Source organism: Myotis nattereri (assembly GCF_964212035.1).
Source record: "Myotis nattereri genome assembly, chromosome: 8".
NCBI lineage: Eukaryota > Metazoa > Chordata > Mammalia > Chiroptera > Vespertilionidae > Myotis > Myotis nattereri.
In genome coordinates this window covers 13,606,127-13,622,873 of record NC_138083.1, presented here as the reverse complement: position 1 = coordinate 13,622,873, position 16,747 = coordinate 13,606,127, and the positions used below count along the sequence as shown (strand labels likewise).

Below are 16,747 nucleotides of genomic sequence, written 5' to 3'. Positions count from 1 at the left end.
TCCTACTGTGAAAAGGCCTTTACCACCAAAGCACAGCTCATTTTCAGGTGCTTTACACACAACTATATTACCTACTGTTAAAAAATAAAAAATGCCCTAACTGGTTTGGCTCAGTGGGTAGCGCGTCGGCCTGCGGACTCAAGGGTCCCGGGTTCGGTTCCGGTCAAGGGCATGTACCTTGGTTGCAGGCACATCCCCAGTAGGGGGTGTGTAGGAGGCAGCTGATCGATGTTTCTCTCTCATCGATGTTTCTAACTCTCTATCCCTCTTCCTTCCTCTCTGTAAAAAATCAATAAAATATATATTTTTAAAAAAATCAAAATTCAGCTGAGTATATTTTGAAGATCTTACTGGCTTTATTCAGCAATTCATGAATCAGAAAGCATCCAATCTAGCAAACAGAAAGGAACTCAGAGAAGCTGTATAAAATGAGATTTTACAGGCAGAAGGGAGCAAGGACAAGTAAGTTGTACTAGGCAAAAGGCTGGCTGGTTGTTGCAAGGTCACTTTCCTTTAGGGGAAGGGAGGGGTATGTCAGGCAGATGGCCTAACTAGCGCTAGCGATAGGTATCCTGATTGACTGGTTATGATTCCATTGCTGGGAGAGCCCAAACTCTTGTTTGGGTAACACCAGGCCATTTTGGGCCTATAGTCTTGTTTTAACACTGCATTGCTTAGTTTTCTTCATAGTATTTTACCACTCCTTGAAATTTTACTGAATATTTTCCTGCTAGCTTTTTGCTGTCTCTCTCCTTCATGAGAATGTAAGCTCCATAAGGGTGGGACCTGACTCTTGTGCAATGTTTTATTCACATCCTCCAGCACACAGTAGGCCCACAGTATTTATTAAATGAATGAAAGTACAAACAGGCAAGCAATATCCTTGCTATATGGCATAATGTAAACAGTAATTATCCAGGGATTTTCCATTTTCTCAGTTATCTTCTCAGTTTTAAAGTTTCATTAAGAAATCTTTTTACTTTTGTAATAAGAAAAAAGATAAAAGAGAAGCAAATGGAGCCAGAGAGGGTGCCTCAGGGGCCACCTTGACCAAGGCAACTACCATGCCCCAGGAAGGCCTCACACCTGGAGATTCCTGCAAAATTTCCCTGGAGCTTTCCCTTGAGGCCCTGTGGCTGACTGGCAGGCTCCCAGCCGGTCTACACCACTAGTATAACAGCTCCTTCCTTCTGGAACCCTAAGACAAATATCAAATATCCTAGAATAGCAGTTTTCTTATTTTCCTTCATAAAGGTTCTGCCATGACATTCCTTGTCAAAGTGTTCTGTGTCCCCAAAATATGAGAGTTTTTCTTATCTACGGATTCCCTGATACTCCAGGGATGAAGTGAGAGCCTAAAATATGATATACTCTGAAGAAAAATCAGCACACAAAAAAAGTCACTGTAACAAAGGCTGAATGTGAGATCAGACTAACCATCTCCAGCCATTCCTGAATTTTTTTCTACTATAGACATCATTAAAATAGTTAAGCATTGCCCGGCTGATGTGGCTCAGTGGTTGAGCGTCGACCCATGAACCAAGAGGTCGCCAGTTCGATTCCCAGTTGGGGCACATGCCCAGGTTGCAGGCTTGGTCCCCTGTTGGGGATGTGCAGGGAGCAGACAATGTTTCTCTCTCTCCCCTCCCCCTCCCTTCCTCTCTCTCTAAAATCAATTTTAAAAAATATTTGAACATTAAGAACTGATGGCTGCCATGCAGAAAGATGGATAGACAACAAACTCCCTGGGGATAGGTACTGTCGTCTTCTTTTTAAAAAAATTTTTTAATTCATTAATCTTAAAGAGAGAAGAAAAAGAAGAGAGAAGAAACATCAACCTGTTGTTCCACCTATCCATGAACTCACTGATTGATTCTTGTATATGCCCTGACTGGGGATCAAACTTTGATGTATTGGGATGATGTGCTAACCAACTGAGGTACCAGGCCAGGACCAAGGTACTGTCTTCTTTCATCTGTACATACCTAATGCAAAGCATGGCTTCTGTTGGCATGATAACTGCTTGATAAACACCCAGCAGAGACAGGGCCACTTTCAGGTACAAACAACATGATATACCAGGACCAGGATGGCACAAATCAGGATGAAAAGAATAGGGAGTCTCTGGTGTACACAATATTAGAAGAAAGCAGATGAAGGTTAAAAGCTATGTATCTCTTTTAGGGCCCCGAACTACAGCATCAAAATGACCTGCTTCGACTTTGAACATTTTTCCCTTCCCATTATGAATAATTCAGTCAATATATCTAAATCTTTTTTTTTTTTAATTGTTTGCAGAAAGGAAAGGAGAGGGAGAGATAGAAATGTCAATGATGAGAGAATCATTGATTGGCTGCCTCCTGCACAGCCCGCGCTATAGATCAAGCCCGCAACCCGGGCATGTGCCCTAACTGGGACTCGAACTGTGACCTCCACACTCAACCACTGAGCCATGCCAGCCAGGCAATATATCTAAATCTTATGTGGAGAGCCCACAAATCTAGTAAGAACTGAAAACTATCTGAACTTCCTTTCTTTACCTTAAAGCTCAGGGTCACTTCTTTCAAGCTTCAAGAATAAACCCTAAATCCTAGCATTCCTGAGCTGCACTTGTAGTATTCCTTCACTGATACCCTTTCTCTGCCTTCATCTTTGCAAAATGAAAAGTATTAATCTTCTGAAACTCCTTATACTGACAGCCATCTACTCGGTCCTCTTTTTACCTTCTCAAGGCGTTTTCATACCTAGTAAATAAATCACCTGATTAAGACAGAGTCCACAAGTACCATCTCAAGATAAATTCTATTCAGAAATTTAGCTATTTGTGTAACAGCAAAACCTGAGGTAAGAATTCTACCGAGGTCCCACAAAATCACTCTATCTTGACCTTAGTTCATGTTGATCTTTTTCCCACCTCCGCCTCAAACCCAGCTCTAACCCCTTCCTCACTGGGATTGTGTAGGGACCTCCCTTCCTCACAGGGACCTCGTGGAATGCTGTCTTCCTGCTCAGTGGCCCCAGAACTGGGCAGCACTGTGCAAAACATGCATGGCTTCTCAGACACACCGCAAGTCATGGATGAAACGACTTCCTAGGGGAGACATTTTTGTCATCCATTTTTGAAACATTACATGTCAGAAAGAAGAGTCCTTAGCAAGCAATTTGATTTTTCATATTAATGAGAATTTAGGAAATATGGTAGGAAATGTCTGTCAGGTCAAGAAGAGAGAACTAAGACTGGGTCCAGACAGAGAACTGAAAAGGAAAGACCTTCTTTCCCCTCAGCTGGTGACCTTGTTCTTATTTCAGAGAAAACAGAAGTAACCAGAAGAGAACTTCCAATGCTTCCCAAAGAAATCCCTCGACCTTCACAGCATCCTTAGCCTGCCTTCTTATCTGGGGACCCTCCAGTTGGCCTTGGGGCACTGGGTCCCAGAGACACCACACCCACAGTGTCTGCAGAGCAGTCTTTCTCCTACTGGATTGTCCCCATGAGCATGCCAAGGCCTCTAGCAACACTGGTCAGAAACCTCCTCCCACTTCAGCTTCCCCCTCATTTCTGTTCCCTTTTATGGCAAAACTCCTTGAAAAAGCTACACTTCTACCTCTCCCTTGAGCTACTCCATCAGGCTCTTACTCCTACCACTCCAATTGGCCACACTCGTTAACCACTCATCTCCATGTCATCAAATCCAGTGGCAGATCTTGCTTTCCTCTGCAACAGGCTTTCAAGTGGCTGCCTCGACCCCTTCCTCCTAGCTCTCCTTCCAACTCCCTCCCTCCAGGTCTCCTTGGCTTGAGCCTCCTTTTGTCCCAGCCCCTAACCATGCAGGGCCCAGGCCAAGCCTATGATCCCCATCGTAACTCTGAACACCATCTGTACGTTAATAGTCATACGTTGCTCTAACTCTCCCTGAACTCCAACTCCTCCTATCTACTCCACTTCAACATTTAATAAGCACTCACTATCCCCAAACAAAACTCATTACACCCCAAAGCACCTGCTCTTCCCATAATCACCCCATTTCAGCATATGGCAGCTCCAATCTTCCTGTTGCTCAGGAGAGAACTGGTGAATCCTCTCTGACACTCCTTGCTCTTTCATATTAATTGATCAACAGCAAATCCTGTTGACACCTACTTCAAAGCAGATCTAGAACGCAACACTTGTCATTTCCATAGCTACCCCAGGCCTAAACCCCCATCATTTGTTGCCTGGATGACTCCTAACTGGTCCCTCTGTTCCTGCGGTCTCTCCAGTCTGTCCTCATCACAGTAGTCAGAGTGACATGGTAATGACATTTCTCTGCTCTAAAGCAGCCAGTGGCATTCCTTTCAAATGTCCCCTTATCAGAAAGGCCTTCTACCACCCAAATTGTGCATATACAGTAGCTGCTCCTTACTGGCTTTACTTTTCTCTTCCAAGCTCTGAGCACCTGATGCAGTATCTGTCTCCCCCTGTAAAGTCCAGAAGACAGGACCTGCACCCACTGCTATAGCCTCAGCACTTAGAAGAGTTATTGTGTGTAACAGGTATTCAAACTCTGCTAAATAAACAGGTGAAAAAAAGTGTTGAATAACCAAACAGTATTGTTTAAAATTGTTCTAATACCAACACATATGTTAATCATGAAGACAACTAAAGTATAGGCATGAAAACTGGCTAAGACAGTTTTCTTACTATAACAGTTTGGGGGCAAAAAAGGAGGGGAGGGGTAAATGCTATTTGACTTAAGTTAACAGAGCTTTCTCAACTTCGATACATCAGAGCCTTACCCCAATCCTACAGGGAAGATATTTTTATCCCCACATCACAGAGGAAGTAACAAACTCAGAAAGTTAAGCAACTCACCCCAAGCCACAGAACCTGAAAACACTCACTTGGGGCTCAGTTATCTATGTAAGCTTTCCTCTACAAAAGCAAATGATACCACAATGGGAACCAAGCCTAAATAATGAGTCTTTCTGCTAACTGGATATTTTCATCAAGGCTTCCTAGATATTGTTCTTCCTTGAGTCAGCATCCCCTTTTCTCAATGCCAGTCCAGATTTCAGTTCAGGATGAAACAAACGACATACCCACTCTCCATGCTGAAAGAATTCTCTGGCAAAGCATAAATCCACTGACACCTCAGTTCTGTAGGCACCATCTCTGGGTAAAGAGTGTTCACTTAATCTGTCAGTTTTCAAGATCCTATTACAGAAAATTTTTCTACAGATGTCATTTTGGAAAGAAAAGTGCACTAATGGGAGGAAGACCCTGAGTCTGGAACAGCATCCCGTTTTTGTCGCTGTCAACATCCCTGAGAAAATGACCCATCTTCTATACCTCTTTCTAAGGCTATCTCCATCAAAGTGTCTTAAGGAGCTTTGAATCTACCCCAAAATATGTCCCACATTTGAGCAGTGTCTGCTCAAAGTTACTGTAGCAGACAGACACTCCCTTGAGAAGGAAGTACACACTAGCTGAAAGAACTGGGAAGCAAGCACACATACAAGGACAGAGTTTCCCCAAATGCAAACAAAGAACCAAGTTCCAGAGTCCTGGAATCTGGCCTTGATAAGATAAACCACAAAAGGGAAGAGATGGACCCAACCAGGGGCCCCTGCTGAGGCTTCATAACAAAGTCTGCCCTCTTGCTTGTCACAGTCCAGGCACAAACTATACTCTGGGGGAGTAAGAGGAGAAAGGGGATGGGGGAAAAAAGCAAACCTGAACTATAATATAAAGGCTAACTCAGAACACATTCTCATCTTCTTGATGGATAAAGAGAGGCTTAGAAGATGGGCTTAATATTAACTCCCAGGAAGGCTAATGTTGAAGGCTAATGTTAACCTCAGTCACCCACCTTTCTAGGTTATGGTGAAGCCATTAGCAGTTCTAGATGAAGTCCCTTCCTTTGGGTCAAAGAGGAAACAAGATGATACCTCAGCTCTTCTGTGTTTACACGTAAGGGTTCATCATCACTATGTGGATGAAAAGGGGCCACATACTACAGAAAACCTGACAAGCTCAGGGAAGGCCTGCTTAGTGGCCTTGTGTAGTCAGAGACCTAAAATAACCACCAAAGATGGTCTGAAATTAAAACTTTTTATACTAAAAGCAGTTTATGGTGGGTACTCATGTCCTAGGCTAGAGTCATCCCTGACAAAGGTCAATCTTTACCTTAACTAAGCCTGCCTTATTCTCTTTTGCATCTATAATAACATTCCTTTGAAATGTCAGGGTAACTCCCCTTTATCCAGACCCCTCAGGGTACAACCAACACATCTAAGTGGAAACTACAAATCCTCTCATTATTTTACCTTGTTAATTGTTGACATGATAAAACTATCCTGTACTGACCTATGTAAAAGATGTATGTGTCTATCATTTTACTTTTCCTCCATTCCCAGAGGTTTCCCCACTTTGCTATCTCCCACCACCCTAATCACCAATGGATTTCATGTAACCCACTTAGGTCTCCTCTTTTGATTGTAATGTATAAAGTAAGGTGCAAAACTGCTATTCTCTGGAGCATTATCTCAATCCATTGAGACTTGCCTCCCAACAATCATGGACAGTTTGGCTCAAATAAACTCACAAATATTCTTCACAAGTTTGAATGTTTCCTATGTTGACAGCTGTGCCACCTCCCATGCAACCCAAAGATCTCGGTCATCCTGCAGATCTGGCCTGAGGGCTGGAAATTGAAGGATAAAGCCTAGCTGACTGAAACACACAGACCTATACATCTCATTATTGCCTTCATAGGGTCCAATCTCGATCACTTATGCCTTTAATGCGTTATTTCTAAGAACTCTAGGGTTACTGAAAAGAACATGAAAGGCCCACAAAATCTCTCATTTGGCAAGTCCTTCCTCATACCAGATTGCAAAGCAAAACTATTATCTCATTTCTCCACCCATGGAATGCAGGGTTGAGTTAGATAAACATTTACCTTTAAGAATAACCAGAAATTTAATTTTATTAAATTTAAATTTAATTTAATCCATAAATTTAAAAACAAAACAAAGCTAGGTTTATGTTGACCCCCCAAAGTTGTTTTCATCTGAATTAGTTGCCAATGTTTAAAAAGTTAGCGATCACTCTGGCCAGTGTGTTCAGTGGTTAGAGTGTTTGCCTGCTCACCGAAGGATAATGGGTTCTCTTCCTGGTCAAGAGCACATACCTTGGTTGCAGATTGCAGAAGGCAACCAATCGACATGCCTCTCTCTCAATATTTCTCTCTCTCTCTCTCTCTCTCTCTCTCTCATCTCTCCCCTCTATCACTCTCTCTAAAAAAAAAACCAATGGGAAAAAATCCTCACTCCTCGGATGAGGATTAAAAAGAAAAAAAAAACTAAATTAAAAGTCAGAGATCTCACACACACAACCACAACCAGTTAGTCTTCTGGAGAGACTGGAAGATCTGGCCACCCTGGTCCCACATTCCTGCCAGGCAACAACAGGAGAGAATACAGTAGCTGCTGCCTCCTTCAACAAAACAAGTTCTCAGCACTTCTCTGCAGCCCTCAGCATCATCCTGGTCTCCCAGAATTAATAAATAATGTATGTTTGATGTGTGTGATACCATTGTTAATAATCTGGTTATTATTTAACAGGAAAGGAGTAAAGGGAAGACTAGATAACATGCCATGGCATTTACACAGCTTTGCTAGAAAGCTGTAAATTAACATTCTCCCAGTCTATTCCCTGCTGCTCAATGGGGGACTGGACAAAGGCAGTTTGGACACACATCCAGGAAGGTCTGAGTGACGGGGAAGGTGGCTGTTTGTCAATCACACCTGGGAACAGGTAAAATGGCCAGAAGAGGCGTGGCCACTGAAAGAGTGAAAAACCTGAATATTTAAACTTCTAAAAAAGGAAGTCCTCTCTCTTGGCGCTTGCAGGCCAGACTCCTGGCTCTCCTTTTGCAGGGGCTGCACTCCCATGCCCACACAATGGACTAATGGGCTTTAATTAGTCTAATACTGTCCGGACCCCAGCCGCAACCTGGAACAGACACTCTGGATGGACACTAGCACTGCTTTGGGCTGTGCTGGAACCCCAGCTGCACCTCTTTCAGGACTGGTTTAAGGGACATGGGACTTTACAACCCAAGGAATGTAACTCCACGCAAATAAAGCCTTCTACCACATCTCATTCTCCCATGGGGGCTCCTGAAAATGCTTACTTCAGCAGTACCCCAGGAACCTCACGCCCACTTGTGCCTGGGAAATGTGGCTCACTGATTTATCCGATGACAGGTGCGTGGGATGTAGTAGGTGTATCAGTACCTGTATGGACAAAAAGGTGCCATGCTAACCTGACAAGCTCAGAGAAGGCCTTGTAAACTCTGAGACCTAAAGTAAACACAAAGGATGGTCTGAAATTAAAACTTTTTAACTGAAAGCAATTTATGGCAGGTAGTCATGTCCTAGGCTAGAATATTCACTGGCAAAAGTCAGTCAATCTTTACCTTAACTAAGCCAGTTTATTGTCTTTTGCATCTACAATAACATTCCTTTGAAATGTCAGGGTAACTCCTCTTTTTCCAGGCCCCTCAGGGCACAGCCAATGCACCAGCGTGAAGGCCACAGAGCCTCTCATTGTTATTATCATGTTGCTGACTGCTAACTATCCTGTGCCCACCTATGTAAAAGCTGTATGTGTCTATCATTTTACTTTTCATGCAATCCAAGAGGTTTTCCCACTTTGCTTTCTTCCATCTCCCTAATCTATCACCAATGGATTTCATGTAACCCACTTACATCTCCTCTTTTGATGGTAATGTATAAAACAAGGTGCAAAACTGCCATTCTCTGGAGCAGCGGTCGCCAACCTTTCGGACCTCACGGACCGCCAGTGGTCCATGGACCACCGGTTGGCGACCGCTGCTCTGGAGCATTATCTCAGTCTGTTGAGATTTTGCTTCCCTGCGATTGTTGACAGTTTGGCTCAAATAAACTCACAAAAATTCTTCATAAGTTTAATGTTTCTTACATTGACATGTAGCCTAGATCAAGGGGGGAGGGGGAAAGAGGAGGGAGCTATACAAAATGGGGAACAAAACAGCCCCAGGTACAGAGGAAAATCTGGACATAACTAATGATTTCCCATGAGCATATAAATCACCAAAACGAACCCAGAAAGAAATAACAAATGTAAGAAACTGTAATAGTTATTTAAGTTGCTTATATTCTAAAAAATCGGTAGTTTTATAGGGGAATTCTATCAAAATTAAAGAGACAGATAATTTTAAATGTATTTAAACTGGCTAATGAAAAGAAAGAGAAAGCTTTTAATAGAAAATACTGAAAAAACTTGATAAAAATGGCATTAAAAAGAAAATTACAGACTAGTCTCACAAATAATAGTGTTAAACTACCAAGTAAAATAAATAGAATGTAGCCGACTACACAATAACAGAGTTATCACTGATGATTCAATAATGATGATTCAGTAATATAAAGTCTATTACTACAACTGAAATGAAAGGAGAAAATCTATATGATTATTTCATAGATGCTAAAACAGCCTTTGATAAATCTTAACAACCATTTTTTATTAAAAACAAAAGAGCAACAACACACCCCTTAGTAAAATAACTAGTGTGGCAAAAACACTAAGAACATTCTCATTAAAATCAGGAACAAGACAAGGGTACCGAATATCATCCCTATTATTTAACCTTGTTCTGGAAATACAATGTAATAATAATTTAAAAAGAAACAAGAGACATATAAATTAGAAAACAAGGGACAAAATTCTTATTGCTTGCAGCTGACAAGATAATATACCTGGACAATCCAAGAGAACCAACTGCAAAAATTACTAGAAATTAAGATTATGTAAATTTCAAATTATAAAATTATTAAACAACAACTAATAACAATATGTAATATAAGAGAGGATCCTATTTAAAATCACACAAAAAAAACCCAACTTGGAATAAACTTAAGAAATGTACAGGAGTTAAAGACAATCAACCTAAAGAAGACATTTCTGAGACAACTGTAAAGATGTATGCAGACTATTAGATAATATTAAATTAATTACAGATAATTTGTTAATTTTGATAAATAATAGCATTGGGGTTATTTTACTTCAAAAGTCCTTATTTGCTCAAGACATACTGTGAAATATTTATAGTTGAAATAATTTTATTTATTTTACTAGATGAAATAATTTATTTTAAAATAGTCTAGTCTCCCATCCTGCAAAAAATGGAGAGGAGGAATAAATCATTCCAAGAAAGACAAATATGGAAAATTGTTGAAATGAAGTGACGGATACATAGAGGTTCATTATATTGTCTTCTCCACTTTTGTAAATTTGAACATGTACACAATAGAGAGGTAAAAGAAATATGTAGGAGGACCCCAAACAAAGAAGGATCTTAAAAGATGTAAATAATCCCAAAGGTATATAATAATTTATAAAAGCACACAAAAATTGCCAGCCCACAATTAAGAAATGCAAATTAATGCTACAAATCTGATGTCGTTTCCTTCAATCAAATAGAATAGATAAAAATACATGGTACTACTCAATACTTGGGGTGGCAGCTGACACTGCTGGAGGAAGTTGCAGATCACAACTTCTTTGGAAGGCACTTTGGCATCACCTTTCAAAGTTAACACACAACCTTGGCCCAGCAATTCCAGTTCTAGGTATTTATCTTAGTCATTAATTCAGCACGAATTTTCTCCCACCTACTGTGTGCCAGGCACTGGAGATTAGAAATGGAGAAAACAATATCCCTGTTCTCATTCTTATGAGGGAGGAGACAACCCACAAAGCAAGTCAAGTATGCAGGCAATTACAAGGTCAGGTAAGGGATCAATGCAATGGAGAAGAAAACAAACAGCATAAGGGGGGTTGGGGTGGCATGAACGCTCTTTTGGATGTGCCGGTCTGGGAAGGCCTCTCCGAGGAGGTGACAACTGAGCAAAGACCCGGATACAGGAGAAAACAAAGCAGGATAATGCCCAGGAGAATTACAGGCAAGGGAAGGAAGCCATGGTATCACACACAAATTTGCCCTTCTGCCCTCCGCTTTTCTCTCTCTTCCCCTAACAGCCTTTTGTTCATCCAGAGGACAGGAACACCACTTGAAGGTCTCTCTTTTGTCCCCCATACAAATCCTTTCAATACAGTACATCTTTCAAGGAGGGTATCAAATCAGCATTGTTTCTCCAAACATTACTGTGCATCACCCTTTGATTTCTTTAAAGAATTTCCCAACCTACCTCAGTGTTATACTAAGCCTGTTCATAAAAGTGCACTAAAGCTAATCATGATTTCTTTAAATCAAAAATACTGTCGTTCCCTGCCCTTCTAGGACTATGGGAAGCACTTCCTTAGAGGAGTACGTAGTTTAATTTCATGATTAAAAAAATAAAATTGAATTTTGAAGGAGCTACTGTTTTTAGTTACCCAAACATTCATATTTTAAAACAATTCATATTTTAGGCAATTGATATTTTTAGGGACTATTTGAATAAATATTTTACACTAAAGTGGCCAATGTCAATTAAGGGCATTCCAGTTCGCCCTGGAGGAAATGACTCTGATACAGCTCCTGAGAACACACCACCTTCTTCCAACACCACGAAACATCAGGACTTCAAAACTGCCGTGAACGATACGTTCTACAAACAGCCAGATAGTTAAGAAACCAGCTTATGGGAAGAGAAATTTGGTCACGGTAAACACACTATCTCAATTCTGAAATCAGTTTTACATTCAACGTACTTATCTACACAAAGAGGCAAAAAACCCAACCAAATGACTTCCCCAGGAGGCACCCCAGCGGGCAAATGCAAGCACGAGGAGCCAACTGCAGAGCGCACGGCAGGTTTCCCTCCAACAGCTGGGAATGCGGGGCATCCGTCCTCCCGCTCGGGCACAGCAGCCCATCGAACTTCTCCCTAAAGGTCTGGCAGCTCCGAGCGGGGACTGCCGCTCCTGACCACTGGTCCCCCAGAAGGATTCGCTCGGAGAGAGCCGGGGTCCCCGCCGGCTTCCGTGCACCTGGCCAGCCTGGTGAGAGGGGCGCTGGGCTGAGCCCGAGGCGGAGGAGGAGATCCGCGCGGAGCCAAAGCCCTCGGATCCGGCGCCCACCCAGCCGCGTCCCAGCCGTCCCCATCCTCCTCCCCTCCCGCGCGGAGCCGTGATTTCCCAGCCTCTCCATCTCCCCGGGAGACGCGCGTCCAGTCCAGCTCGTAGCTGAAGGGGTTCCTAAGGCCCACCGGGGAAAGGGTAGGGGTGCGGGGCTGGATGCGGAGCGCGGGGTGGGTGGGGGCCAGAAGACGACTCGGGGGCCGAGGGGCGCTGGCAGGGGCGCTCCTGTGGGTAGGGACCTGGGAAAGGGATGCAGGGGTTCAGGGACCGGAGAGGAGAGGGAGGGCGTCGGGAGGTCGGAGGCGGCCTCCGGAAGGATGGAGGGTCGGTGTGGGGCGCTCCCGCAGGCCGGTAACTTATGCGGGGACCTCACCTCACCTGCCTAGCGCTCGCTTCATGCCCGCGTCGGCGGCGCAGCGCGGCTCAGCCGGCGCCTTGCCCGCCAAACGCAAGTTGCGCTTCAGGCGGCAGTCGGTGTCCAGCACCGAGGCGGTCAAGCCGGGGGAAGACGAGCCCAAGGCGACGCAGCTCTCATGCTCCAAGGCGACGGGCTCCGTCCGCTTCCTCATCCCGCGGCCGTCACGGCCGGCCACCGAGCGCAGCTGGCCTGGTCCGCGCCGCCCTCGCCGCAGAACCCGCCGCTCCAGGAGATGCCGCCGCCGGGACCCCGCCGCCCCTCACATTCCAGCGCCTGGTCGCCGCAGCCGGCTACGGGCCGCGGGGGCCAATCAGCGCGCAGCTCCCGCCCGGCCCGCCCCGGCCCGCCTCCGCCCCCCGCTCGGCGCCGAGCGCACCCAGAGTCCCCCGCGCCGACCGGAAGCCATCTTGGAAGAGGGCGGATGTCGCCGCACGGTGCATCCTGGTCCAGGCCGCCGGAGCGGCTGACTCGTGCCCCGTGGGGTCTGCGCTTGGTCCAGTGAGCGGCGGCCTACGTCGCCGGAAACTTCGCATCACCCGGCGGTCAGTGGCCGAGCGGAGAGGACGCTGGCCGGGAAGGGAGCGCCCACCAGCCGGAGCCGCAGTAGGAAGTTAGCACCCCGCTCCCACCCCAGGCTTCCCGACTTGCCCCCACGGCTGGAAACCCAGCCTGTATCTTTCCTTGGAAATGCCCTTGTAAAGATTTTTAAGAACAAAAAGAAAAAGGTAACAAGTAACAGTTCTTTTCTAATGATTTGTAACCATCCCCCCACCAGGACTTTACTTAAAAAAATAATGCTTTCAGCTCTAGCTGGCTTGGCTCAGTGGGGATAGAGCGTCAGCCTGCGGACTGAAGGGTCCCGGGTTCGATCCGGCCAAGGGCACATGCCTGGGTTGCGGGCTCGTTCCCCAGTAGGGGGCGTGCAGGAGGCAGCCCATCAATGACTCTCTCTCATCATTGCTGCTTCTAATGTTTCTATCTCTCTCCTTCCTCTCTGAAATCAATAAAGGTATTTTTTAAATGCTTTCAGGTAGTCTTATTTTAATTGGAAGCAAATGTATAGATATTGAATTTTTGCTTTGGGCCTGAAACAATTTATTTTTGTAAACTGCATTAGGTTTTATATTTTTATAAGACAATTGGAATTAGCTGGCGGGGGAAAATCTTATTGCAAAGGTAAATTCCCATTTGTGCAAGACTAAGTAAGTACTAACTCAACCCATTCTAAAAAGAGACAAGAAAATAAGAGAGCAGTGTCACAAATTTGGTTTTATAGTTTTTGCTTCCTTTAACATGGTAGTAGTATTTTACAAACGATCTGCAACCAAGAGATTTGCTTACTTATTCCAAAGTAACTTTTGGAATTTCAACATTTGTGTAAGTGAAAACTATTGGCAACTGATCATTTAAGATCAATTAGAAATTCTTGGAGAAATTCAGTAGCTCCTGTAGTGATACTTAGAAATTGCAAAACAATTCATTGTTCATATTACTAAATAATCACAGCCATCATTCATATTTGTCCAAACATACTTTTGGAATTTAAATGGTGAATTCTTTAAAGTGATATAGCAACACATACTGGAGATTGGGAATCCAGCAACTAAACTGTAAATATTAATTTTTTTCCACTTTAATACTCAATTGAATCCTTTTTCATAGAAAAAAAAAAGCTAGGAAGGTAGGGCTGGAGATAAGAGCGTAAGGGGAACTGTGTCCTTGGTACCAGGCTTTGCCCCTAGAGTCCTCAACTCTTGGACCACACTTACTTTCTGAGTGGTGTTATCCAGGCTTTCAATACCACACTGGTGACACCTACATTTGTATCTCTTGTCCATGTCCTACAGGAACCTAAAATTATATTCAAAGCTGAGCTCTCTACCTTTCTCCCACCCCAGCTCCATCCATAACCTTCCCCACCTCAGGTGACAAGGCCCTCCTTCCACTTCCTCAGGTTAAACCCTGGGATCACCCTTGACTCCTCCCCGTTTTGCCACAGCACGTCTACCACTTGTCAGATCTCCCTTCAAAATCTACCTAGGATCCACCCACTTCCCGTCACCTGCACCAAGCTGCCATCATCTCTCACTTGGATGATTTTAATAACCTAAGTGATCTCCTGCCTTCACCTTTGCCCCGTTTCTGTCCACTGAACCCAGCTGCCACAAAGGTCTTTTTTAAAAACCTAGGTTCAGTCCTGTCACTTGTTCACTCAAAACACTTAAGTGGCTCCCCATCTAACTGAAAATACAATCAACATTTAGGAAAGAGTCTCTAGCCCTGGATCTGCTCTTAGCCAACAGCCTCTCCGTTGCTCATCTTGCTCCAGCATCACTGCCTCCTTGCTGATAGAGGGGCCCCCAGGAGGGGTGTGGGTGGCATGCGTGCCAGCCACCACACAACCCTCCTCGGAGGCCTTTGCCCTACATTCTTGCTGCCTGAATTTTCTGCTCTCCCAATGGCTTACTCCCTTCCCCACTTCAGGTCTGTGCCTTCTCTGAACACTAACTCAGAATCCCAAGGCCCTCTCACCATCACTCTGCTCACCTTCCTTGGCTTATTTTTAACGTCCTCTTTTTTTTTTCTTTTTTCAAGCTTTTCACTAATATATTGATCAATGTATTTGTATTTGTGTGTTGCTGTTTCCCCACACTAGAATATAGGCTAAGATCAAGGACTTTGTTCATTGCTTTATCTTCAGTGTCTAAAACAATGTCTACTACATAGTAGACACATCATAAATATTAGCTGAAGGAATAAATCATCATAGCCCCTCAGAAGTGGATACCGTTGTCCACATTGTACAGGTAAGGAAGTGAATCTCAGGCCTGAGGTTCAAAATTAAAAAGGTGTATGGCCAAGGAAAGCTGTGGATGCTTTTCATCTTTGGATCACAGTCCACTATAGAACTGTGTATTTAATAAAAACCCTTAGCTAAATTCTCCCTTATTGTAGAGCTGAAGAGGAAATAGCACTCAATGTAAAGAGGCCATTCCCATGCTCATTTGTCAGATCTTACATCCATTGTACATTTGCAAAAGAGGAACATAGTTTCTCAGGTTAGCTAGAATGAATCCAAGTAATATTGCTCATAAAAAATACTGCTTTTTTAAAAAATGGCCAAAAATGAATTTTCTATAGCAGTAAGTCTTACCTTTTGATTCTTATAATTATGAAAATTTCCATAATTATGTAAACAAGAATAGGGCTACGTGAATTGATGTTATAATCTAGGGCATTTTTCCCTCTCTGTAGACCTTGTGACTAGAGCTGTTTTACAATTTTTTTTTAATCCTCACCCAAGGACATTTTTTCTGTTGAATGGAAGCAAGAGGGAAAGACAAATATCGATGTGAGAGATACACATTGATTGACTGCCTCCTGCACAAGCCCTGACCAAGGCCTGGTATGTGCTCTTGATCAGAATCAAACCCCGGGACCCTTCGGTCCACAGGCCAATGCTCTACCCACTGAGCCAAACCAGCTAGGGCTGCAATGACTACTTTAACACCAAAGGTGGTACCGTGGAGTCGAAAGCTCAAGTACACGGTCTATGTGACCTTAAGCAAGTTACCTAACTTCTGTTTCCTATTCAGTACCAAGAGTCTTAAAAACCACCTTAGGGTTGGTTAATCCTGAGAAGCAAATGAAATATGTCATCGCCTCTACCACATAGGGGATGCCCAATAAAAGCTGGTTTTCCTTTCTATGAAACAAAACACCCCCACTGCAAAACTAAACAAAGGAAATGCTGTGTCATAAGGTTAATGCTGCCCTAACTGGTTTGGCTCAGTGGATAGAGTGTCGGCCTGCAGACTGAAAGGTCCCAGGTTCGATTCTGGTCAAGGGCATGTACCTTGGTTGCGGGCACATCCCCAGTAGGGCGTGTGCAGAAGGCAACTGATGGATTTTTCTGTCTATCCCTCTTCCTTCCTCCCTGTAAAAAAAAAAAAAAAAATCAATAAAATATATTTTAAATAAATAAAATAAAAACCAATATAAAAAAAGGTTAATGCACACCAAGTTTCTGAGCCTTTTTAAGAAATTAAATGTGTGTGTGTGTGTGTGTGTGTGTGTGTGTGTAATTGCTTTCAGAGAAGGGAAAGAGGAGAGAAACATCAATGATAGAGGGTCATTGATCAGCGGCTTCTTGCACGCCCCCTAGTGGGGATCCAGCTCCAAACCCAGGCTTGCGCCCTGACTGGGAAACCTGGATCTTA

At 43.8% G+C, this 16,747-nt stretch overlaps 1 protein-coding gene across 1 annotated transcript in view; it reads right to left on the bottom strand.

Moving 5' to 3' along the window:
- ABHD12 (abhydrolase domain containing 12, lysophospholipase) overlaps window positions 1-12,862 on the bottom strand; it is a 63,773-nt gene extending 50,911 nt beyond the window's left edge. Inside the window, exon 1 of the mRNA XM_081096933.1 lies at window positions 12,488-12,862. Coding sequence (XP_080953059.1) covers window positions 12,488-12,678 — 191 coding nt within the window. The 5' untranslated portion in view covers window positions 12,679-12,862. The remainder of the gene's footprint in view (window positions 1-12,487) is intronic.
- Window positions 12,863-16,747: the final 3,885 nt, after the last annotated feature.